Source organism: Triticum dicoccoides, chromosome 4B (genome assembly GCF_002162155.2).
Source record: "Triticum dicoccoides isolate Atlit2015 ecotype Zavitan chromosome 4B, WEW_v2.0, whole genome shotgun sequence".
Lineage (NCBI taxonomy): Eukaryota > Viridiplantae > Streptophyta > Magnoliopsida > Poales > Poaceae > Triticum > Triticum dicoccoides.
The window spans coordinates 398049826-398076594 of NC_041387.1; the positions used below are offsets into that span (position 1 = coordinate 398049826).

The 26769-nt window shown below is 50.2% G+C and overlaps 2 protein-coding genes and 1 pseudogene across 4 annotated transcripts; 1 reads left to right on the forward strand and 2 right to left on the reverse strand.

The window, feature by feature from the left end:
* Positions 1-759: 759 nt before the first annotated feature.
* LOC119292691 lies at positions 760-12771 on the reverse strand (annotated as a pseudogene).
* A 1748-nt stretch (positions 12772-14519) lies between these two features.
* Positions 14520-26384, forward strand: LOC119296313. Of its 3 annotated transcripts, none has more exons than XR_005145095.1 (4): positions 14520-14956; positions 23819-23940; positions 24015-24167; positions 25922-26384. XR_005145095.1 is itself a non-coding variant. In XM_037574715.1 (3 exons), exons 1-3 carry the CDS (start codon positions 14558-14560, stop codon positions 25982-25984), a joined length of 615 nt encoding a protein of 204 aa, XP_037430612.1. In that variant the 5' UTR covers positions 14520-14557; the 3' UTR covers positions 25985-26384. The 3 variants fall into 3 exon arrangements, 1 of the variants encoding a protein (XP_037430612.1); XR_005145096.1 differs by having other exon boundaries at positions 23819-23890; XM_037574715.1 differs by lacking the exon at positions 23819-23940.
* Positions 15245-20858, reverse strand: LOC119296314. Its single transcript, XM_037574716.1, has 2 exons — positions 20431-20858; positions 15245-15743 (listed from the first exon to the last, which is right to left on the reverse strand). The coding sequence occupies exons 1-2, from the start codon at positions 20823-20825 to the stop codon at positions 15701-15703; spliced, it is 438 nt and encodes a 145-aa protein (XP_037430613.1). The 5' UTR covers positions 20826-20858; the 3' UTR covers positions 15245-15700.
* Positions 26385-26769: the final 385 nt, after the last annotated feature.

The window sequence follows — 26769 nt, forward strand, 5'->3', positions numbered from 1 at the left end:
GGCGGCGGCATAGGAGGGGGTGGTGGCGCAGGAGGCGGTCTCGGTGGTGGGGCTGGAGGTGGTCTGGGTGGCGGTGCAAGTGGAGGAGGTGGGCTTGGGGGTGGTGCTGGAGGTGGTCTCGATGGTGGTGCAGGTGGAGGAGGCGGACTGGGTGGCGGGGCTGGAGGTGGTGGTGGATTGGGAGGTGGCGCCGGAGGCGGTCTTGGTGGTGGGGCAGGAGTTGGCTCTGGTGGCGGGTTTGGTGGTGGCGCTGGAGGAGGAGGCGGGCTTGGTGGTGGAGGCAGTGGTGGCCTAGGGGGTGGTGGTGGCTTCGGAGGCGGGAAGGGTGGTGGTTTTGGCGGCGGATTTGGTGCCGGAGATGGTGCTGGAGGTGGTGGTGGCTTAGGTGGTGGAGGTGGTGGAGGTTTTGGAGGCGGCGGTGGCATCCGCGGACGAGTGTGAGAATAATACATGCATGAATGCATGAGATGCAATAGTTGCACGTCATTGGATATGATATAGGTGATAGATGACCATATATTATTGATAAAACTTGAGCATTTGTATGTTTACATTTTGACAGTCCTGTTAAATGTGTGTTTATGATTACATATTTATCATCTTCCTAAATGAATAAAGTGCTTCTATTTTAATTCCTCCAATCCGCTATTGCTTTACGAAGTAATAGATGCATTATATATAGTCCAAAAACATGAATACGTACCGAGTTCAAAATCGGCAATAAATCTGTCGCGATCCTACTACAAAAAGGTATCCACTTCATCCATGCATGGGAGGCTCGTTGTGTTTGCTTGGGTGTACGTACTCTGTGCTGCCTGAGTACCCGTAGTCCGTCCACCCGGCCGGGTTGACGGTCCTGGAGAGGTTTTGTTTTTTGAGAAAATGGTTCTGGAGAGGTAGGTATCGGCGAAGAGGACGCGCGAGTAGGCCTCATTGGCGCGGCCCAGATACACCTCCCCTACACCGTACACCTTGCTCTTGAGGAACACGAAGTCGCTGCTGTTGTCCTCTTCCTTGCGGTCCTGCGCCGCGATGGACCCCAAGATCGGCGTCCGCCGGTTGGGCTTCACGAAGATCTCCGCACACTGCATGTAGAGCACGCGTTCGAGATGACGCCGATGTATGAGAATGCTGCGCTAGATCGTGCCATGTATGTACGCCCCTGCTAGAGTAGAGCGCGTGCTTGCCTGGAATATGGACTGGCCGCGCCGAAGATGAAATCGATGTTGCCCTGGATGTAGCAGCTCTCGTAGTAATGACGGCCGGCTTGGTCGAAGAGGGTGTGGTGGGGGCTGTACAACGCGCAGTGGTACTGGTAGAAGGCCACTTTGTCGCCACCGACCATTGCTGCCACCGTGCGGATATCTGGGCTGTTCGGCTGTTAGATAATAACGAGAATAAACGAGACAAAGAGAGACACGGGTTTTTTACGTGGAAACCCTTGCGGGAGAAAACCACGGACCCACGAAGGCGCAATCACTATGACGGAGGAGTATTACAAGCACGAGACGACAGACCGTCTGAGGTGCGACTACATGGGGTATATAAGAGGGCAATACATGAGAGTCCTTGGAGGACAAGTAAACGAGTTGTACTCGTACGCGTCGACGTCAACGCAAAGGCCCACACCGGTTGTACTACGTCTAGTCAACCCGGTACTAGAATTTGGATCACAATTTAACAATCTCCACCTTGAGCCAAATTCCCTCCAGTAGTCGAAGAAAGTGAATAACTCCATCCAAATCAGCATAAACACCTTGTGCGTCAAAGTCCATAGGACTAGTGAGAAATACCAACTAAGCCTGAGCAAAACTCAAACTTATTGGTAGGAACTGGCTTTGTCATCATATCAGCAGGATTATCATGAGTACTTATCTTGCATACCTTCAAATCACCTTCAGCAACAACATCTCGAATATAGTGAAATCTGACATCGATGTGCTTTGTCCTCTCATGATACATTGGATTCTTTGTAAGATATATGGCACCTTGACTGTCAGTAAATACGGTAGGGCAAGATGAATCTCCACAAAGCTCAGTGTATAAACCTCTCAACCAGATAGCTTCTTTGCATGCCTCAGAAATAGCCATATACTCGGCGTCAGTAGTGGAACAAGCCACAATAGACTGCAAAGTTGCTCTCCAACTCACAGCACAACCACCAATGGTGAAAACATAACCTGTGAGTGATCTTCTCTTATCCAAATCACCAACAAAATCAGAATCAACAAAACCAACAAGTCCATCTCCAGTTTTCCCAAACTGTAAATAAGCATTAGAAGTACCACGCAGATATCTGAAAATCCACTGAACTGCTTTCCAATGCTCTTTTCCAGGATTAGCCATGTATCTACTGACAACACTCAATGCATATGATAAATCCGGACGAGAACAAACCATGGCATACATAAGTGAACCAACTGCACTCGAATAGGGAACTCTAGACATGTACTCAATATCTGCATCTGACTTAGGACATAAAGCTGATGATAATTTGAAGTGTGCAGCTAATGGAGTACTCACCGGCTTGGCATTGTGCATATTAAAACGATAAAGAACTTTATCAATATATCCCTTCTGACTTAGATATACTTTTCCAGACGGTCTATCTCTGGATATTTCCATGCCAAGAATTTTCTTTGCTGCACCCAAATCCTTCATCTCAAATTCATTACTCAATTGCTTCTTTAGTTCATTAATCTCTGACATACTCTTTGCAGCAATAAGCATATCATCAACATAAAGGAGCAAATAAATAGTTGAACCTTTGACAGTTTTCAAATAAACACAACTATCATAATTAGACCTTTTGAAACCTTGAGAGAGCATAAAGGTGTCAAATCTCTTGTACCACTGTCTAGGGGATTGCTTCAATCCATAAAGAGATTTCTTGAACTTGCAGACAAGCTTTTCTTTTCCAGGAATAACAAAACCTTCAGGTTGTTCCATATAAATATCCTCTTCTAATTCTCCATGTAAGAATGCAGTTTTAACATCCAATTGTTCAAGCTCAAGATCATGCATGGCAACAATACTGAGTAAAGTGCGAATAGAGCTATGCTTCACAACACGAGAAAAGACTTCGTTATAGTCAATACCTGGAATCTGGCTATAACCTTTAGCAACTAACCTTGCGTTATATCTTGTCTCATCATTAGGGGAAACACCTTATTTCCTCTTGAAAACCCACTTGCAACGAATATGTTTCTTCTCTCTAGGCAATTTTACTAAATCCCAAGTGCCATTATTTTCAAGTGATTCCATCTCATCATGCATAGCGGTCATCCACTTATTACTATCACTAGAAATAATAGCCTCGGAATATGAAGAAGGCTCAGCATTACCTTCAATTTCCTCTGCAACAGATAAAGCAAAAGAAACAATATTGCACTCTTCAATTAACCTGTCAGGTTTATTAATACCCCGTCTAACTCTGTCACGTGCAAGATTCCAACTTGGTGGAACAATAGCCTGATTTGGAGTGGGAGTGACATGTTCATGATCAACGACGGGTTCATCATGTGCATCAACAATTTCATTACCAGATGTACCACCTGAATCAATAACATGCTCCACCTGAATAGTAGGCTCCTGAACAATAGGCTGCTGTTCACTCTCAACGGGAACATTAGTAGATGAAACATCATGTAACATAGCAGATTCATTAAAGATAACATTTCTGCTAATAACAACCTTCTGGGTTTCAGGATTCCACAATTTAAAACCTTTAACACCAGACTTATAACCAAGAAAGATGCACTTAACAGCCCTAGGCTCCAACTTTCCATTATCAACATGAGCATAAGCAGTGCAACCAAAAACTCTCAACTGTGAATAATCAGCAGGTGAACCAGACCATACCTCAATTGGAGTTTTCTTATTAAGAGCAATAGATGGTGAACGATTAATGAGATAACAAGCAGTGGAAGCGGCCTCAGCCCAAAAACGCCTGTGCAAACCTGCATTGGACAACATGCAACGGGCTCTGGAAATAATGGTCCTGTTCATACGCTCAGCAACACCGTTTTGTTGAGGAGTATAAGGAACGGTGTAGTGTCTGACAATGCCTTCAGACTTGCAATAATTTTTAAATTGCTTAGAACAGAATTCCATACCATTATCAGTGCGAAGTATCTTTACCTTCCTTTCAGTTTGTCTCTCAATCATAATCTTCCACTCCTTAAATGCCGAGAATGCTTCATATTTATACTTCAAGAAATAAGGCCAAACTTTTCTCGAATAATCATCAATAATAGTCAGCATATAACTTGCACCACCTAATGATTTCTTGCGAGATGGTCCCCATAAATCAGAATGAACATAATCAAGAATACCTTCAGTTGTATGGGTCGAAGTATTGAACTTCACCCTCTTGTGCTTGCCGAAGATGCAATGCTCACAAAATTTCAATTTACCAGGTTCATATCCATCAAGAAGACCTCTCTTATTTAACTCTGGTAAACCAAGTTCACTCATATGTCCAAGACACATATGCCAAAGGTTAGCAGCATCACAATCAGAATTCTTTGAAACAACTGGAGTAGCGTTACCTGAAACGGTAGAACCTCGAAGGTAATAAAGACCATTGGTCGAACTTAAGTCACCTTTCATCACAATAAGGGAACCTTTGGTGACTTTCAAAACACTATCTCCACCTAAATACTTGTACCTCTTTGCATCAAGGGCACTCATAGAAATAAGATTTCTCTTCATCTTCGGAATATACCGAACATCTGTCAAAGTTCTGATTATGCCATCAAACATCTTGATTCGAATAGAACCTATGCCTTCAATCTTGCATGGTGAATTATCAAAACCCAAAACGGAACCAGCAGCAGTAGTGGAATCAAAAGTATTAAACCAATCTTTATGTGGACACATATGAAAAGTGCATGCAGTGTCAAGTACCCACTCATCATTGGTCTCAACACATCCAGCAATAACGACAAGAGCATCATCAGAACTATCATCACGAGCAACGTTAGCAGAATTTTCACCTGGTTTGTTACCTTTCCTCTTTTCCTTGTTATGCAACTTGAAACATTCAGAGATGTCATGCCCGTCTCTCTTGCAATATCTGCAATACTTCTTGTCTCTGGATTGTGACCGGCCCCTGTGGCCGTTCTTACTTTTGCCTCTGTTTCCATTATGTGAGTTCTTCTCTTTTGTCCTACCACGAACAGATAATCCCTCGGCTTGGGATGAACTTGAACCATCATGAGGCACCATTAATTTCATCTTCTCCTTGGAGTTCAAAGCTTCATAAACTTCATTAAGCGTGAGAGTATCACGACTGTATAATATGGTGTCTCTAAAATTGGTATAAGAACTTGGCAGTGAACAAAGTAACATTAAAGCAGTATCTTCCTCTTCATACTTAACCTTCATTGCAGCTAGATCAGATATGATCTCTTTAAATTCTGAAATATGATTCAAAACATTACCTCCATCGGGTAACCTGTGCAGGAATAATTTTTGCTTCAGATGCATCTTGCTGGTGAGATCTTTAGTCATACAAATCCCTTCCAGCTTTAACCATAGAGCGGCGACCGTTTTCTCGCTCAAAACTTCCTACAAAATATTATTATGCAAATGGAGTTGAATTTGTGACAAAGCCTTACAATCAATTCTTTTTTCCTCATCAGTCCAGTCCTGAATTCTGTTTTTCCCAAAACTATCCAGTGCTTCATCATAGTCGGACTGTGCCAACAACGCCCGCATCTTGACTTGGCATAGGGTAAACCTTGTGTCACGATCCAGCAGCGGAAGATCGTACTTCATGGATGCCATGAATCGATAAACTGTGCACAAAGTAGTACAAGCCGGTAGAAAAAATTCTTCACAGAATTTAATATGCGGATCAAAATAGAACAGAGTAAATAGCACCTGAAACTCTTGGGTGGTTGTAGCAATTGAAGAAAAAAGAAATAGCCTTCTAGCCTCCACGTGAGTAGTAGTCAATTAGTACTTGGGTAATTGGCTTCGGTCTTCACGTTGGAGAAAACAGCGGCAGCAGCTACGATCGAATCCTCGGGACTTGAAGCCAGTACGAGCTGCGTACAGTACGCGAGGAGAGCAGCCAGCGGATCGATCGCCTTTAAACTTCTATCGGTCTGGGAGTAGTAACGCCGCAGATAAATCGCTCGTACAATACACCTTGTCTCGGACTTGCGTATCCCAACGACAGCGGCGGCAGAAATCGATCTGCCTTCGGATTGGCAGATCGCGTGCAGGGGCGGCAGACAAACGAACCCTAATTCTCTCGTCTTTGAATCTCGTATCTCAAACCTCAGCTCTGTATACCACTTGTTAGATAATAACGAGAATAAACGAGACAAAGAGAGACACGGATTTTTACGTGGAACCCTTGCGGGAGAAAATCACGGACCCACGAAGGCGCAATCACTATGATGGAGGAGTATTACAAGCACGAGACGACAGACCGTCTGAGGTGCGACTACATGGGGTATATAAGAGGGCAATACATGAGAGTCCTTGGAGGACAAGTAAACGAGTTGTACTCGTACGCGTCGACGTCAACGCAAAGGCCCACACCGGTTGTACTACATCTAGTCAACCCGGTACTAGAATTTGGATCACAATTTAACATCGGCAACCCCGTGCGCGCCGCATTCTAAACCTGGTTGGTCGTCGTATACATAAACTTGGTTGGTCGTCGTATACATATATAAACAAAACACCAACCAATAATTAAAGCCGTGTTTGGCAATACTCCGCTCCTTCGCCAAGGAGCGGAGCGGACGGAGCACCTATTTGACCACTCGCCAAAATTGCACTACATGTCGCTCCGCTCCGCAGCGGAGTTACGAAGTGGAGAGATTCTGAACGGCCTCTAAGTTTCGGAACTGGATGGGGTCTCGCGGAAGAAGAGCTTAGGAGCTCACTCTGAAGCTGAGGCCGAAGACGATGATGTCGTCTACGTGCATGGCGACGTGGCAGACTCGACGTTGTGTGGGGAGGCGGACTCATAGGAGATGGAGGTCCGGCCCTTGCCGTTGCCCCTGATGAAGATGAATGGTGTAAGACAATAAGTTTTGGGGAACCAGCACACAACCCTCTAGGGGTGGCTTATCTCATTATATATAATGGTTGTGTTACAATATGTACCATATACGTACATAAGTACAGAAGCTATACATAGTCTAACACCCTCCCTCAATCTTAGCCACTTTCTAAAGAACTGAGAAGGGTAAGATTGCGCCTACAAGCCTCAAACTGTGGCAGCGGTAAAGGCTTAGTGAAGATGTCTGCAAGTTGATCCTTAGATGAGATAAACTTGATCTGGAGTTGCTTCTGTGATACATGTTCCCGTACAAAGTGATAGTCAACTTCAATGTGTTTCATTCGGGCATGAAATACTGGATTTGCAGAAAGGTATGTAGCACCGATGTTATCACACCAAAGAATAGGAGGCTGTGGTTGAGACAAACCCAACTCCTGAAGCAAAGACTGCACCCAAATAATCTCTGCAGTAGCATTAGCCACAGCCTTGTACTCAGCTTCAGTACTGCTACGTGACACAGTAGCCTGTTTCCGAGCACTCCAGGCGATCAAATTAGAGCCAAAGAATACTGCATAACCCCCCGTGGATCTCCTGTCATCTGGGCTACCAGCCCAATCTGCATCAGAGAAGGCCGAAAGGACCCGAGAGGAAGTCGGCCGAATATGCATACCAAATGTCAGGGTGAACTGAACATAACGAAGAATGCGTTTAACAGCAGCCCATATGAGTATCTCTGGGAGCCTAAAGATACTGACAAACCCTGTTAACAGCATAAGAGATATCTGGTCTCGTGATCGTCAAGTACTGAAGTCCACCAACAATGCTCCTGTACTCTGTGGCATCCGCAGGAGACAAAAGCTCACCATCAACAGCTGTTATCTTGTCGGTAGACGACATGGGTGTGGTGGTCGGTTTGCACTTCAGCATGCCAGCTCTCTGTAACAACTCCAAGGAGTACTTCTTCTGCGTAAGGACAAGACCAGTAGCACGAGAAGTGACCTCAACTCCAAGAAAGTAGTGAAGCTTCCCAAGATCTTTGACCGCAAAATCAGCACCAAGAGAGCAGACAAGAGCATCAGCAGCATACTGAGAAGAGCTGACAAGGATAATATCATCGACATATACCAAAAGATACATAGTGACTTCTGGCTTCTGTAGAAGAAATAACGAAGTGTCAGCAGTAGACGGCACAAACCCATGAGCACGAAGGGCAGAGGCAAGGCGGGCATGCCAGGCACGAGGAGCTTGCTTCAAACCATATAGTGCTTTGGAAAGACGACAGATATAGTCAGGACGATCAGGATCAGAGAAACCAGGCGGCTGTTTCATATAAACCTCTTCCTCCAAAAATCCATGTAGAAAAGCATTCTGCACATCAAGTTGACGAAGTGACCAACCACGAGAAACAGCAACGGAGAGAAGAAGCCGAATAGTGGTAGGCTTGACGACAGGACTGAAGGTGTCCTCATAGTCAAGACCATGACGCTGCCGAAAACCGCGAGCAACAAGTCGCGCTTTGTAACGCTCAATAGATCCATCCGAATGCTTCTTCACTTTGAATACCCATTTTGAGTCAATAACATTTACCCGTGGTGGTGGAGGAACGAGAGTCCATGTCTTGTTACGAAGAAGAGCATGAAACTCCTGCTCCATAGCCTCTCGCCAATGTGGAATGCGCAGGGCAGCCTGATATGAGCGAGGCTCAGAAGATGGATCCGCAACAGCAGCAGCCAAACAAGCAGCCAACCAAGCAACCGTACCATCCTTACGTTCCTTAGGTTTGAAAATGCCACTGCGACTGCGTGTATGTGGTCGGGACACAGGAACCACCGAGGTCGACGGAGCAGCCTGCAACGGGCTGGAGGACGGCGACGTTGACGAGTCAGCCGGTGACGAGGAGCCAGTCACGGTAGCCTCGGACTCGGTTGGCGAAGAAGGCCGACCCACCGGCGAAACCGGCAGAGCAGACGAAGCAGCTGGCGACTCCGGCATCACAGACCGGGCCGATGGCGAGCTCGGCATAGTGGGCCGTGGCGCGGCCGGTGCCGCGGGCCGATCCGCTGATGAAGGCGACGTGAGGACCCGAGCCGCGGGCGAAGACGGCGTGACGGGCCGAGCCGCAGGCGAAGACGGCGTGACGGGCCGAGCCGCGGGCGACTCTGCGGCCGCTGGCGAAACGGACCGAGCAGTGGAGATGCTCGGCGCGACGGGCTCGTCGGGTGACCATTCATGGGCACGCGAATCGATGCCATGCAACATAGGGCGATCGACGTGCCCACCAGAAGACGACGATGATGATGGTGAATCCTCCAACAGCTCCAAACGAGCTCCACGTCCGATTCCTGCACCATGGTTAGGTAACAGCAAAGGAGAGTATGCAACATCATCAAATTGGTCAGAAGCAACAGAGGATGAATGCAGGGATGGTGGTTCGACAGTGGACACAGGAAGGTTGGCAAAGGGAAAAACATGCTCATCAAACACGACGTCCCGAGATATATAGACACGATTAGTGGGAACATGAAGACATTTGTAACCTTTATGAAGAGAGCTATAGCCAAGAAAAACACACTTCTTAGAACGAAACTCAAGCTTGCGCTTGTTATATGGACGAAGATGCGGCCAGCAAGCACACCCAAATACCTTGAGAAAGGTATAATCAGGTTGTTCATTAAGGAGAACCTCAATGGGAGTCTTCATGTTTAAAACACGAGTAGGAGTACGATTGATGAGAAAGCATGCAGTGGTGAAAGCATCACTCCAAAACCGAAACGGAACAGATGCATGGGCCAAAAGAGTAAGACCAGCTTCAACAATATGACGATGCTTACGTTCGACTGAACCATTCTGCTGATGTGTATGTGGACATGCTAAACGATGAGCTATCCCAAGCGACTGAAAGAAAGAGTTGAGGTTGCGATACTCGCCCCCCCAGTCTGACTGGACATGAACAATTTTGTGCTTGAGAAGACGTTCAACATGTTTTTGAAACTGAACAAAAATATCAAACACATCAGATTTGCGTTTAATAAGGTAAAGCCAGGTAAAGCGACTATAAGCATCAACGAAACTGATATAGTAATTATGACCACTGACAGAAGTCTGAGCAGGACCCCATACATCTGAAAACACAAGTTCTAAAGGATGTTTCATCTCACGACTGGACTCCGAAAAAGGAAGTTGATGACTCTTCCCCTGCTGACAAGCATCACACACTGCTACATCTTTATGACTAGACAAACTAGGAAGCTCATGACGATGCAAAATATGACGGACAATAGGTGTGGCCGGGTGACCAAGACGAGCATGCCACTGTGACGGAGAGACCCGAACTCCACTGAAAACACGAGCGACACCAGGATGCTCCAGACGGTAGAGGCCCTGGCACAACCGCCCACTAAGAAGAATGTCCCTCGTGCCCCGATCCTTAATAAAAAGATCAAAAGGGTGAAATTCACAAAGAACATTATTATCACGTGTGAGTTTAGGAACTGAAAGAAGATTACGGGTCACAGATGGAACTCGAAGAACATTGCGAAGCTGAAGACTCCTATTGGCATGTCTAGTGAGAAGAGATGCTTGACCAATATGAGAGATGTGCATACCTGCTCCATTGGCGGTGTGGATCTTGTCGGAGCCATGATAGGGTTCATGAGTGTGAAGCTTCCCCATCTCGCTGGTTAGATGCTCTGTCGCCCCAGAGTCCATGTACCAGTGTGGATCGATGGAGTAGGACTGAGTGTGTCCCTGTTGCTTCTGCGGCGCGGGACGATCAGCCATGGCGACCTGACGGGCATTGTTGCGTGTATCTTTGCCGTCATTGCCAAGACCAAGAAAGCTTCGCTGGAAGCGCTTATGACACTTGGAGGCCCAGTGCCCATCGCGGCCACAAAGCTGACACACACGTGGACCGCCAGCCCCCGGTAAGGTCGCAGTAGGTGGGGGGGCCGAGGCGGGCGACGGTGGCAGCCCCAAGGGAGACCGGGGTGATGAAGAAGAGCGGCCACCCTTGGTGGCGGCGTTGGCCAAGAGGGAGCCAGTGCCCCTGGTGCGGCGAGTCTCGACCCGTTGCTCAGTGAGAAGGAGCCGAGAGAAAACTTTGTGTGCCAGCATGGGTGTCGAGTTGCCCCGCTCGTTGATGATCTCGACTAAGGCATCATACTCCTCATCAAGACCATTGACAATAAACGAGTTGAACTCGGAGCCGGTGAGGGGCTGTCCAATGGAGGCCAATGTGTCGGCGAGGCCCTTGACCTTGTTGTAGAACTCAGTGGCAGTGGAGTCAAGCTTCTGACACTCTCCAAGCTGACGACGGAGTGCAGAGACACGAGCCTGGGACTGCGCTGCAAAGGTGCGCTCAAGGATGGTCCAGGCCTCATGAGACGTCTTCGCGAAGACAACAAGGCCGGCAACTGCCGGCGAGAGCGACCCCTGGATGGAGGAGAGGTTCGCCTGGTCCTGCCCCGTCCAGACGCGATGGGCCGGATTGTAGACCGGACCGTGCACGCTGTCTACCAGCGCGGGTGGGCAGGGAAGCGATCCGTCGACGTAGCCTAGCAGGTAGTGACTCCCCAAGAGCGGGAGAACCTGCGCACGCCAGAAGATGTAGTTGTCGGCGGAGAGCTTGATGGTGATGAGATGACCGAAGTGAAACGGCGGCGGCGAAGACAATCCCATCGAGGAGGCTGCCTGGGGTGCAAACACCATGGAGGCAGCCGGAGGCACCGAAGCCGATGCGGGAGGAGGTGGGACCGCAGCCAGGGCGGGCGCCGCAAAGCTCGCGGCCGGTGCGGACGCCGCAAGGCCCGCAGCCGGGGCGGACGCCGCCAACCCCGCCAGCGGGGCAGTGTGATCCGCTTGCGGCAGGAGCGGCGGGACGACGCCTGCGGAGTCCGCAGCTGACGGCGGCGCCGCGGTGTGGACCACGAGGTCACGCCCAAGCGAGGGCGCCGGCGGCGTGGAGAAGACGGAGCCGATGCTCCTTGTCCCGATCGGAGCCGGAACAGAGACGGCATCGAGCGGGAGGTTGAGCAGAGCCGCAAGAGAGGCCGGGAGGAAGCCCGCAGCAGTGGAACCGGTGGTGGCGGCGCTCGACATGGCGGCGGCGCGATCGGTGGCGCGGCGGCGGCGGTGAAGGCGGCGGCGGCTGTGGCGGCGGTGCGGGTATTAGGGTTTAGAAGCGGAAGCGATCGTAACCTAGCGTGATACCATGTAAGACAATAAGTTTTGGGGAACCAGCACACAACCCTCTAGGGGTGGCTTATCTCATTATATATAATGGTTGTGTTACAATATGTACCATATACGTACATAGGTACAGAAGCTATACATAGTCTAACAAATGGCTTGGTCTCCGGGATCACTACTTTCTCCCTGCATGCAAGGCAAACACGCCTGTGAAAACCCATCCAGAGCCTGCGAAGGGATCGTGCATTCTTCTTGCTGTGTTTAACTAAACACCGCTCGCAACTGGCACACGTACGCGTAGACGGGGAGCGGAGATGGACGATGATCCACTCCGAGTTCCCGGCAGGCACGGCGTCGATAGCGGACTGGATGGTCTTGAACTCGTCGTTCGGGCCGACGATCACTGTGCGCTTGGCGTCGAGCTTGGAGGTGAGGAGGCGGCCGTTGACAACGTCGTTGCTCTTCTTGGCGAATTTGGAGTGAGCGTCGCAGATCGGCAACAAGAAAACATCCGCCGCTACGAGGAGGCAGGAGAGGATGGGGAGGCTATGCCAGATCATCATTGGATGCGTGGGTTCTACAAGAATAGCTAAGCTATTTCCTAGGGCAAGGGGAGGAGGCTCTTAACATGGTGCTCTGTTTATGGCCGCTCGCTGCTCGATAGGCAATGAATCGGCTAGGAGGGAAGGCGGGGACATTTTTGAAGCTATGCATGGTTATTAAAACTGAAAAGAGAAACTGGCTTTCGTTGGGACGGGCTTGTCCATCTATTATCTATCCTACTATCCTTATAAAAAACTCTCAAAAAAACCTACCCCTACAAAAGCATGAAAGAGGAGATCCAACTCAGCTTTTCAACCGTCTAATCTAAAATCTAACGCTCCAAAGCATCCTAATGTTGAGTACTAGGGGCATTTCTAACCAATCCCCTAAAAATAGTAGAGTATCCAGCCGAGTAAAATCTTAGTGGAGCATATATACACCACTAAAATTTTGCCAGACCTAGTCGATCCCTTATATATAATGGAGTAATTTTTTTTATTTCCATTTCATTTTCGGCCACCGAAACACACTTCTTTACTTCTTTATTTCATTCAATTACATTGGAGTACACAATTCACCAATTCTTCGCCACGAGAGCAAGACCAAAGAAAAACAAGAACCAAAAATAGACATATTGAAGGATACCCAATTTCCCTAACTGCTCCCACTAGTTGGATTAATAATTTATATATGTCTTCTAGAAAAATCTTCTCTATGTCTTCATTGTTGATCTGCAACTTCTCGAACTTGAACACTTCTTTCTTCTTCGATCCTAAAGAAGTAGAAGTTACTTCGCATCAGATCTCTTGTCTCATCTCTAGCTTGAGTTCTAGCAACGAGTGCATGAACATCTATCAATTTTCGTGCTATCAATAGATTGATTTATTCTTCCTCCCAATAACAAAACTTGCATTCATCCTAGACACACATTTGAGCAAACAATGAGCTACCGAAATTGCGCCAAATCTGACGGAAAAAAGAATCAAAACAAGCATATACCCCATCATTTGTGCACTTGAAGAACACCCATCCGGGATGTTGCGGCATCATAGAAACTCGGCGCACCACCTGCCGTGGGCAGTCGTCGCATTGTATGACCGACAACCGCAGACCGACGAGCTGCTGGGCCAGCCCAAGCCCGGGCGATGGCCGGGGCCTGCCTCTGCCGGCGAGCCGCCGACGGGAGAGATTTGAGTGGCTAGAGGAGGAGCCGGTACCTGCATGCGGCTCGGAGGCATTGTCAGGGTTGTGCGGTCCGCTTCCTGACCAATCCATGGCAAGGCGCAGCAGCCGCTGGCCGGAAACGCCAAATTCGGCGGCGACAGGAGCAGTCGTAGATCCATCAGTTCTTCGCTGGCTACCGGACGAGGAGGCACAAATCGAAGTGGTAGAGAACAGCGGCAAAGCCTATAGAGCATCCGTAGCGGCGAGCAGGTGCTGGCGAGGGGTGGAAGGGGCGACGCTGGCATAGATGCAGCGCGTGAAGGAGAAGGAGGCAATGGAGGAGGGACGCGGCTTTTACTCATCCGCCGAGTGGTGGAGTACATATATGACGAAAGTTAGTGCCGGAGTGAAAATTATATGGAGTTTAAGGGATCGGCTAGATTTCTGTTAGAAGAGTAAAACCGTATTTTTAAAGCCTGTTCGGAGACTCTCCGCTCTCCAAGTCTGCTTCAGGAGTTGATGGAGCTGTAGCTAAAAATGACAGAGCAGTGAAAAAGGAGCTTCACAGATTCTGAGATTTCAGGTAACTGAAGGACCGCCGAACAGCTCCTTACTCCGGCGACGTTTCGTTGGTGCTCAATGCGGTTTCTATGTTGGGGACGCCGCTCAACGCGCCTCCGCCCATGCGGTTGCGGCCGGTCCAGGCGACGCCACCGGCAGAGTGAGACCGCCAGCCCCGCCTATCCACGCGACGTTGCCGCTCCCCGCCGCCTCCCCACTCGACGCTGCCGCTCCCGACGCGCCTTCGCCCACGTGGTTGCGGCCGCCCCACAGGACACCACTGGCACGACGAGACCGCCGCCCCCCGCCGCCAGCCTCGCCTATCAACGTGACGCTGCCACTCCCCACGCGCGGCTCTCTAGCGCCGGCTGTGTCCCACTACGGGGAAGATGCACCCGACGCGGGATCTGGATGCGCTGGCTGCCGAGGTCGACCCTCAGCCACAAGCGCCTCGACGAGGACACTGAAATCTCTCCTGTGAGCAATCATCAATCTCCCACTATGTTCTTATTCCTCCATTGTCAATGATATGCCACGGTTTAGAAATTTGGCTGGTTCATGTATGGTGTAGCTGTGTTGTTGTGTATGACCAAAAAGAAGAGTCGTATAACCTTGTGAAATCCCTATGCACTTGTCTGTACAACCTAATCGTTTCTAATTACCTGTTTTCGAAGTGCAAAACGCAGGACATCCAAAGTTCAGTATTCTGAACTGAAACTCGGCAGTCTTACTAGAAAGAAATTCACACATAATTATATAGAAACAAGTTATACAAAAGAAGTCACCAGCAAGATCAGCTACAGTTTTAGTGAAAATCTTGCATGTGGGTATTATGGATAGAATTCTTCTTCGCAGAGACCGAGTACTTGGCAGTGTAAATAAATAAATGGGTAAGCGTTGAGAAGGTTTCATACAATTTTTTTTTGGAACGAAGACGCCAAAGGCGTCCGGCTTTAAATTAATAAAGCCAACAGGCAGCACCAAAGTTCACATAGGTAGTCAAACGACAGGCCAACATATCGACCAAAAGATAAAGCGAGATAGTTCAGACAACATCAGCACGCAGGCTGGCAGGTCCTCAGCACGCAGGCTCGCATAATGGAGAGGAAACTAGCTACTAGGGATTAACAAAAGGGCCGAGGAAGATGGCGATACTTCAATCAGGTCCAGCCGCTTGTCTAGCTTCCATCTGGATGTCGCGGATCTTTTTCATCGTCTGGGTCATACGCTCCTCATCACGTGGTTTCCCCAACGGAGCCCAAGTCTTCAAGAAAAGATAGCATTTGTACAGAATATCAGCAGGGTGAGAAGGGAACTTCTTCTCAATCGTCATCTTGTTACAGATAGTCCAAATGGACCAGAGTAGCGCCCCAACGCGTCTCCAAGCTATCCGGGCACTAGAGCCGTGTTGCGAACGTAAGATATGTAAGAGGTCGGCACCCGAAGCCGGGTTCCAATTCTGTTGAAAGGCAGTACGCACTGCGCTCCACGTGAATCTGGCTAGGTGGCAGTGGAAAAAAGCGTGGTTAGCGTCCTCAGTGCTATTGCACAACACACAAGATCCATCGGATGGGCCATTGCGAATCGCCACATTATCCGCCGTTGGGAGGCGGTTCTGAAACATCTGCCAAAGGAAGATTTTTATTTTCAACGGGATTCCGGCCTTCCACAACCCCCGAGCTATGTCCAGCACGTCCCCCTCGGTAAGCTTGGTGTACAGAGACTTAACCGAGAACGATCCCGAGGAAGAGAGCTTCCAAAATACCACGTCCGCACCCTGGCTAGTGGTATGCTGTCCAATCATGTCCAAAATCTCATTCCACTTGACTTCCTCGTGAAGGAGAAGCGCTCGGAGAAAGTTAACTGAAGGGGGTGAGGTCCGGAGTGCCTCACCCACCATCAGCTCCATGTTTGCTGCAACTTGGAAAGCTGCGGGGTGGCTCTGCCACAGCGGAGAGGTACCAAGCCAGGAGTCCAGCCAGAAACAGGTGGACTGACCGTCTTGGACCTGAAACTTTGCTCCCAAGGTAAACGCTGGTCGCACTGCTTGGATCCCGTTCCAGGATGGGGAGCCGGAGCGTTTGGCCGAGAAAACGGTGCTAGTCAGAAAATACTTAGCTTTCAGGAGATCAGCCCAGAGACCCGACTCATTTTGGGTTAGTCTCCACCACCAACGTGACAGGAGGGCTACATTCATGAGTTTGGAATTTAGGATCCCCAAACCGCCGAATTTCTTTGGACGACAAACCGAGGCCCATTTGACAAGGTGGTATTTCCGCTTGATTCCCGTTCCTTCCCAAAAGAAGCGGGAGCGGGGCGTGTCTAATTTAGCGAGAACCCCATCCGCTAACAAGAACATGCCCATGGTAAACATTGGAAGAGATGATAAGCTAGCATTGGTGAGAATAAGTCGCGCCGCGGAGGACATGAACCTCCCATGCCACGGGCTCACTCTGCCCGCGACCTTTCCATATAAAGGTTCCCACTCCTTAATGGAAAGCCGGCTATGCAACACTGGCAGGCCTAGATATTTGATTGGTAAGCTCCCTAGCTTGCAATTTAGATCGATATTTGATTGGCAAGCTCCCTAGCTTGCAATTTAGAAGATTTTCCACTCTCACACTCTCATGGTCGTCCATCCCCATGGTTATGACCTCGCTCTTAAGGAAATTGATTTTGAGCCCGGATAGAAGTTCAAAGGCAAGCAACAGCAGCTTGATTGAGGCTATGTTGTTGTTGTCAGGCTAAAAAAGAAGCATCGTGTCGTCGGCGTACTGAAGGTGCGTGACCCCTCCCGAAATCAGGTGAGACACCAACCCTTTGATGTGCCCTGCCAAGCGAGCCTTATGCACCATCGCAGATAGAGCATCCGCAACAAAATTAAAAACGATCGGGCACAAGGGGTCTCCTTGTCTGAGGCCTTTTTTGTTGCGGAAGAATCTACCCACCTCCCCATTGATAGAGACAGACGTTTGTCCACAATTGATCAGGTTCATAATACGGTGGACAAAACCAGCGTCGTAACCTTTTTTAAGGAGGACCTCCCGTATAAACTCCCAGTTTACACGGTTGTAGGCTTTCTCAAAATCGAGCTTGAGCAGCACCCCTTGCTGTTTTTTCAGTTTAAGCTCATGGACGATCTCGTGAAGGGCGATAGGGCCCTCTAGGATGTTTCGTCCTTTGAGAAAAGCCGTTTGGCTTCTAAGGATGACCCTCTGCGCCACGGGTGCCAGGCGGGTCGCATAGGCCTTGGCACAGATCTTAAAAGGCACGTTAATCAGCGTGATTGGTCGAAAAAGTTTGACGCAATCAGCCCCTTTAACCTTTGGAATAAGGCTAATAAGCAACCGTTCCTAGCGCAAACCCATTCACGATTTCAAGGAAAATGGGCCGGAGCATTACCGAAAAAGGCTTTCGCCCCGCTTTATAGATAAAGCAAACCGCCATAGAGCACACATACAGACTCAGGTCCACACACACACACCCAAGTCTCACAACAAGGTACAAAGGTTCTGCTGAGGGCAGAGCTCAACAAGCCCAGAAATAAAAAACCAGAAAAAGCCGGAAGAAGGAAGCCCCTAGTCTGGTTTCGGGGGCGGCGGCGGGGGCGGCGGCGACAGACGAACAGCCATCGAGCGAAGGTCGGCGATGAAGGCGGAGATGGCGTCGCGGTCGGGGGAGGGGGGGGCTAAGCGGCCGCCAAAGCTGCAAGAAACCCGAAAGTTTGAAGAGAGCGTCAGTAGCCCGCGAAGAGGAGTGCGCTGAATCACAAGCTTATTGCGGATCGTCCAGAGGGTCCAGGCGAGGACCCCAATCTCAAGCCACCTAATGTGGCGAGAAGACAAGGGGGACATCTGGAGTTCGGCAAATAAGTCTGGGAAGTTGGTGTGGCACCAATTTCCACCGACCGCTTCGCGAAAGTAGCTCCAGAGGAACTGATCGGACACGCAGGAGAAGAAAATGTGGTTCGAGTCTTCGGGGACCCCACAAAGCGGGCAGATGCCAGTACCCGGGCCATTTCGCTTGCGCACCTCCACCCCGGACGGGACCCGACCGCGAATCCGTTGCCACATGAAGATACGGATCTTCAAGGGCAGGTGGATGGACCACACCGTCAATAGGGGGAGGGGGCGGAAGAGGGGGCGGAAGAGGGGGCGAAGCATTGGCCAAAATTTACAGAAGAATTCGACAGGCCAGCCGTCAGGGCCGGGGGCTGTGCCTTTCTTCATGCCCATCAGGGCGGCGTCAACTTCTTCCGGGAGAAAAGAGAGCGCCCAGCTCTCATTCTCCTGCGGTGACACCATATCCTGCGGATCCCACAAATCCTCCCGGATGCAGAGTTTTTTCTCGTCAGTCGTACCCAACAGACCAATAAAATACTCATAAATGTGGCAGGCAATGTCTCCCTGAGAGAGGAGGAGGCCCTGGTCGGACTGAAGGCGAAGGATCGAACTCTTACGCTTCCTACCGTTAGCATAGGCATGGAAATAGGCCGTGTTAGCGTCACCCTTGGTCACCCACTTTATGCCGCCCCTATGACGCCAATATTCTTCTTCCACACGCAGAATCGCGAGTACCTTGTGCTCAAGATCGTATCTATGAGCCCACTCAGCTTCCGAAAACTGTCTAGCATCGGCTTGAGCATCTAGGGCCGCTATCTCCTCGATCAGCCTGCCGCGCTCACGCTTTGAGTGACTACCAAAATTGGCACCCCACCCACGCAGGAAAGTGCGCAAAGCAGCCCCTGCCGCCGACCAGCACTCTACTGATCCCCTTTGGGGTCCCTGCCGGGCCAGGATCTTGGCCCAACGGTCTTGCACCATCTGGGTGAAGCCCTCTGCTTCAAACCAGGCAGATTCAAAAAAGAAATGTTTACTACGCTGGGCTCTCTCCTCCCCTGAAGAGAAGATAAGTGGAACATGGTCCTATCCCATACGAGTTTCTGCCACTAACGTACACAAAGAAAAAAGGATCTCCCATTCAGGGGTGAAAAACACCCGGTCCAGCACGCTACGAACCGGGGCTAACTGCTTGTTGGTCCACGTGAACCTGGCCCCCGTCCGGGCCGCTTCACGTAAGGCAGCAGCCGCAATGGCATTGTTGAACATGGACACACTTGTCCAGTCCACCCGGTCGTTGTTCTTATCCGCACCCGAGTGGATCAAATTAAAGTCACCGCCCACCACCAATGGCAGGTTAATCGCGCGCTTGGCCCCAACCAAGGCCGTAACTTCATCCAAAAAAATCACCGATCGAGCGTGATCAGCAGGGCCATACACACAAACCACTACCCAAATAATTCTAGAAACGGAGTGCCTAATCATGGCGGCGACAAAAAACGAGCCCTGATCCCATGACAACACCTCACAAATATCCTTGTTACAGCCCATCCCACCCGAGTGACCAGAAGATGCGAGCCAATGCCAATCAAAACGATTGAGTGGGTCGAAAGCTAACAGGTCACGATAAGAAAAATCCGCTTTGATAGTCTCTTGTAGCGCAACCACATCGATTCGTTCTCTAGCCATGTATTCCCTAAGCTGTGTTCGACGTCCCTCGTGACCACAGCCTCTAATGTTCCAGAAAAGGTATCGCATTGGATCAGATTATACGATTACGCAAACGGACCCCCCGAGAGGTTACCGCCTTGGCCACCCGTTTCCGAGCCGGAGCACGGCTGGAAGAGGGAAGCATTGAAGCATCCCTACCTTCTGCTTCCTCAACGGGGCAAGAGGTGGGTCCATCCCCTGCTGGATCCACCCCTGACGAGGGCGCAAGCACGCAGCGAGCCGCCGCCGCTGCCAGAGCCGCTTGCGCCTCCTCTCGCGCACGGACTAAAGATAGAATCTCACCATGGGGGAGAGAAGAGGCCACCCCACTTTCATCCAAAATTCGCGACAAATGTGCATCTGAGAAAGCGTTCAGAATTTTGTAGGAGGGAAAAGGATTACCTGAGACCTCCAGGTTCTTGTCGGCGATGCGGAGCTGAGCGCTCTCCAGGGAAGAAAGATCTCCCAGCTTGGCCTTGGACCGAGCGCTCGGGGCGTTGTGGCACCGGGGTCGCCTTGGAGCGCTTCGCCTTCGCGCCCGCTCCCACCGACACCAGCACCTCACCCAGGTCGCCCCGCAGCTCCTCCGATGCCGCGGCCGCACACGCCTTGGCCGCCGGCTTCCGCCCCGCCGGCTTCTTGGGGGGTCTGCCCGAGCCGCCCGAGCCGTGGCGCCCAGAGGGAGGGGTCGGGGCCGAGTCGACGTTGAGCACACATCCCGCCTCCCCGCCTCCGTTTGCCACCGGAGAGGCCATGAAAGCACCCCCCAAGTCACCAGAGAGCTCCGGCTCCACCATGGTAGCCAGGGATGGCGAACCGAGGTGAGAGCCGTACTCATCAAAAGAGGCAGCAAGCGTCCTGACCAGCGGAGAGACACTAACAGTAGTGTCATGTGTAGCCACGGCCCGCGCACCCTCACCAAGCATCCCCCAGTTTGTCCCAAGTCTCTGTATCACAGGAAGTGTTGTGCATGCTTTCGTCCAGATCTTCTTCTTGGCCGCCCATCACCGTGTCCTTGGTCACTACCGCTCCGCGCGTACCGCCTGCCCGCTGCTTGGATGGCACAATACCACCCCCAGCCAAATTGGGGCCAGAGGCTGCATCCCGCGGGCGCCCCGACTGATCTGAGGGAGGGGGAGGGGGATTCTTGTCAGATGGGCCAGCTCCCCTCGGGCCGCCTTCCCAGTTCTTTTTGGTAGTCGTTCCACCTCTACCTTGATTTGGTAGCCCTCCCCGTTGAACCACACCTCGACGAAGCCATTGAGCTTGTCAGGCGACTTGCATGCTAGCTTCATCCTCACTGGCCCCAGCCTTATGAGGGATAGCTCATCCACAACAATGGGACGACCCAGCATCTTAAGGCCTTCCATCAGACGCTCCACACTGCGATGTTTCCTGGGGATGCCATGGAGCCGAACCCACGTCTCTGGCATGCACATAGGCTCCACCTCCTCATACAGAGACTCCCGCACCCGAGCGGTTATGTCATTGATAGAGAGGAAAAGTTTGCCGCTGGATTTGGCCATATGGAGCAGATCAGCCGAGGGGAAGACAACTGAGAAGTCATTGTCCCCAACCTGGGCCACCTGCCAGTCCCAATCCCCGGCGACCATATGCTTAAGCTCTTGTTTGAGGACACGGGGCGTGAGCAGGCCCGGATCCGCTGAGATGATGGCTGAATTGTCTGGCTTCAGATCCGCACCTTCGACCAACTCCTCGTCCTCCTCGAACTGTAGGCAAAAGAAGCCCTCCCCCGAGATGGCACTTCCCATGATCTGGAGGTTCAGGGCCTTCCCCATCGTCGGGCACGCAACCGAGACGTGGCCCTCCTCCTTACACAGCACACAAAGTGGGTCAAACTTGCACTTGGACTGGTAATGGCCCAGGCGACCACACTTGAAGCATTCCACATCAGGGATCTCTTCCACCAGAATGGGCGCATCGGCCGAGCCTTTGGGGCCAGCCGGCAGGGCCACCGCGAGCGGCGCAGTGCTGGCGCGAGGCTTCTTGGCCAGTGGGTCGCCATGGTTGGGGAGCGGCGCGGATTTCTGCTCCAACTCTCTGCGCCTGCGCCCTTCCTTCTTCAAACGCTTCCGCTCTTATTGCTGGATCCACCAAGGGGGAGGGGACCCCAATCCCCCTCACTCCCTCCTTGCGCGGCCGCGGATCCGCGTGCATCACGCGCCTCACGGCCGTCGCGACCACCCTGCCGGCCACCCATGGCGATGTTGGCCTTCTCACGGAGCGCTTTCTCCCGCCGCAGCTCCGCGTCTTGCTCCCCCGCCACCATTGGACGCTTGTCCGCTCGTCGATCCCCCATCACCACCGCCGCAAAGGAAATGGAAAGAGGAGGGGGAGGGGAAAGAATGCGAATGGATCTCGCAGTGTGAGACAGGCGCCGCACCTCGCGAGTAGATGCGGGAAACCCTAAAGACAGGTCGCTGCATCCCTTGCGGAGCCATATATAGCCCCGGCGCACACGAGGTACACGGGCTGTCCCAGGCCCACTTGGGCCCTCCCCGCATGCCCTCGGAGGCCCACTAGAAGGGACCGGGCCAGACTGACCCCGAGACGGCACCACAGCGAGCGGCCCAGTTGAGCCCACCTGGTTCCCAGGCCCACCCGCGGAAACCCTAGGCGACGCAGACCCCGATCCCGTCGCCCGGACGCCCTCCGCCGTGGGCGGCGCCGCCGCCGCCACCGCGCGGGAGGGAGGAGGGGGGCCAAGGCCGGCCACTCCTCCACGGCCCCAACCCCAAAGACGGGCTCGCCAGCGCTGCCGCAGTGCGCGCACGGATAGCACCAGCCGCCACCCCCGCCGAGTCCCTGCTCTGCGGAGAGCCCGTCAGCGGGCACCAGACCTGAGACGCCACCGCACGCGAACCACCTCCACCAGGAGCGAAACACCGGCGCCGCCCTGCGTCCCCAGACGACAACCCTGCAAAAGCAACAAAATCACTTACCTTGGGACCCGATGGTGCCGCCAGGACGCCGCTCTCGACCACCTCATCCTCACTGTTTGAGCACTCCGAAGCGAGCGCCCAGAACCTTCCACCACTCACGACCGGCTCCACGCGGAGAAAAGGAGCCGCCCGCCTTGCGGGTGACCGCTTGGGGGCCCGCCGGACCACCTGCCACCCCGCCGCCGGAGAGACCGCGTCGGGCCGCGCCTCGTCGCCCTCCCTGTCGCCAGAGCCACCGCGTAACGGTTCACTCATTTCAAATCTCTAATAATATGGAAAAATGAAATAACACCACCCTCTCTCCGTTTCATACAATTGCAATGTGCAGAAGCACTGTTCAAGAAAAAGGGAACCCAACTGCCTATAGTTCAGGCCAGCCTCTGATATGTCTTTTTGCTTGAGTTAACTGGCACCGGAATCTGGATGTTTTTCAAAGAGTTATCGTTGTCCAGCTCATTCAGACATTGTGTTTCTACTGCAGCAAACTTCCTATCTTCTGTACTTCCAAGCTCCAATATTTCTGAACTAGACAATTAGCTGCTAAGTGTGCTGCACTTGCAATATTTATTCTCAAACTAAAATTCTACACCAATGTCATTTTGTGTTTTTTTTCCAAATTATGATGCTATTGTTTCAGCCATTAATATTGAAATGTGTTCCCAAAGCATATTTGATATTTAACTGTGCTTTGGTAAGGTGCCAACTGCTACTGGACAAGTTGATACAGAGATACTTATCAGTGATGGTCAACAGCAAATAAGAGAATTGTTTCCATCTCGTGCCATATATTTGCGTTGTATCAGTATCTAAACTGCTCCTTTGTGCAGGTAACATAGGCAAAAATTCAAGTATCAAAGGAACCTATGGCTTTTGGTATTCTGTTAGGAAAATTCTCTTTTGTAAGAAGGCCAAATCTTTTCCCAGGATTTTGTGACCATGGATAGTACTGGTAATGTTGGTATATGTGCAGTCTTATATCTTTATAATGTTTGGTTAACATTTTTGTAGGGCACCATTTTGCAGGATATTGAAGTAAAGGACAACTTACCGCTTCCGGCCACCCCACACACCGCAGATTGCCCCGACAACTCATCCCCACGCAAGAGCCGCCCTCGGCCGCAAGCGGAACATCCCTCAATACCAAGCGACTCGACGAGGACACGGAGGTCCTTTCATGTGAGCAACCTGCAATCTCCTACTATGTGCTTATGTTCTAGCATGCATTGTGATTGATATGCTATGGTATATAAATTTGATTGGTTGATAGGCATAGTTGTGTTATTCTGGAAAAGGTTACATTGCATCGGATTGCTAAGAATCAGTAATCTCAACAATTATAAGCTCCTTGTCGATGTTGTCCTGGAGGGCCAAACTCAGCAACCTGGTGTATGACCAAAAGAAGAGGATAAACTTGTGAAAATCCCTATCGATTTACCTGCAAGAATATGGCATTTCAAATGTTCAACATATGGTAACAATAGAACTGCTGATGGTCTGTAACTTCTGCACACTGGCATGTGACTTTGTGCTCCTGCAGGGACATAATTAAGCTTTCTATAGTCCTCTGAGGGGGCAACATTTAACTATTTCTCTAGTCCGGATTAATCTGAACCTCCCTGGAGAGGTTCTCCCAGCGAAAGTTTTGCTTCGCTCGATCCTCCCTTCCTAGTGATTGAATCGTTTGCTATGAGGGGTCCTCCACATATGAAGTTAGGCTCATATTGGCGTTCATTTTCTTAATTATCCACTGTTGATATGTATTGAGATCTTCAAATCTTTCAAAGGGGGTGTACCGAAGCATAACCCCTTACATATAAAGGGAAAATAATTTTACTTTGTGCCTGTGTGATTAGCATTCCTGCATATCTTATGTCTGTGATCAAATTCCCAAAATGGGTGATCGATGCTATCAATTCTCAAATGGCCCACTTCTTGTGGGGGAATTTGGGTGATCAACACAAATACCATTTGGCCAACTGGGGGTTGATTACTAGGAAGAAAGAATTTGGGGGGTTAGGGATCCCCAACATAAAAGAATTTAATATGGCCTTGCTAGCTTCATGGGGAAAAAGATATTTGGATAACTCTAAAACAGGTTGGAAGAAAATAATTTTACATAAATACAGAGTGAATTCTCCTAATCTCCTCTGGGCAAAAGGTAAGGTGGGCTCTACCTTCTGGAAGAGTGTCATCTGGGCCTTGTCTGCGGCCAAAACCTTTTACAGGTGGAAATTAGGAAATGGTGAACTCATCAGTTTCTGGCATGACACGTGGGCAGGGGATTGTTCCCTTAAGGTGCAAGGGATTGTTCCCTTAAGGTGCAATTCTGGAACTTATTTAAGATATGTAACCAGACTGAATGCACCGTTGCCCAAGTGTGGGACGGTAGTGATATGAAAATGACGTTTAGAAGATGTGTTGATCAGGCGGGTATGGATCTCTGGGAGGAGTTAATTACATTGATTAAACAATACCCTCTGCTAGATGGAGTAGATACACCAATCTGGTCTCTAGAACCTAATGGTTTCTACTCGGTCAAATCGTTTATACACGGATTAACTTTGGTGGGATAGCTTCTGCTATCGGTGACAAAATGTGGAAGATTCTGCGCCCACAGAAGATCCATGTCTTTCTTTGCCTGTGTGTTTATAACAAGATTCTTACTAGGGACAACTTAGCAAAAAGGAGGCAGGTGGATGACCCCTCTTGTTTATTTTGTGCTGAAAATGAATTTGTCCAACATCTTTTATTTGATTGTGTTGTGGCTCATCAAGTGTGGGAGTTTATCTCTGAATTCTTTGAGATTGAGAGGACTTCTAGTTTTGAAGTTATCTTTGCTTTCTGGACATAAGAAAAATGCAGTGTTGAATTTGGTGATATCTCCATCCTTGTGGAGCTTGTGGAGACTGAGAAATGAGTTCTGTTTTCAGGGGCGCAAATGGCGATATGTGGAATGCATTCTTGCCAAGCTAAGTTGTTATCTACATCAATGAAAAGTTCTTTGCGACGGTGCACAAGCGACACTGCTGCAGCGCTGCATCCTCCTGTTGGACAAGCGACGTGGAGAGCTACTTCGAATTGCATGGAGATGAACAAAAGGGACCAGTGAGAAAAGATGAAGACAAGTGTTTCAGTTCAGCGAAAAAAGATCATATATGCTGGCTCGTTTTTCTTGTTCTCATTTTGGCTCTGTAAACAAAGCTGGATATGTATTAGGATGTACCTGGTGGTGAGAGAACTTCTGCTTTCCTTCATGTTGGCTGTAGGAGGTAGTTAGGCCTTTCTCTGATGTGTGGTCGTCTGAACTGGATGTACTGGCCGTTTTCTGCTTCATTATATAAAATGGGGCAGGGGGGAAACCCCTTTCTTTTTTTTAAAAAAGGGGAAAATACATAACCCAAAAAGGGAAAACACCACTTGCCCTCTGAATTGGATTGCCTGCACCAAACGATGCATGTTCACCTGCGATTGACCCTCTGACAGGCCAACCTCGATGCTTCTTGCTTGGTTTGGCATACGACGTCTGCAATCGTGCATCGACTTCTCAACCCTTTGAGAGGAAAAAAACAAAAAAAATCCTCGAGAACAGACGAAACTTTCCTGCCAACCAGCTTTAGAGCAAGTACAATAGAGCTTAGTCAGCGGGCTATAAGGAATAAACTAGTATATTTCTGCTTAGTTGGAAGAAAGAAAAAAGGGGAGAGAAGATAAGCGGGCTCTTCGTGAAGAACCAGCTCTAGCACGTGCTCCTAGGCACTTTATGAGAATGAAAGGTGGG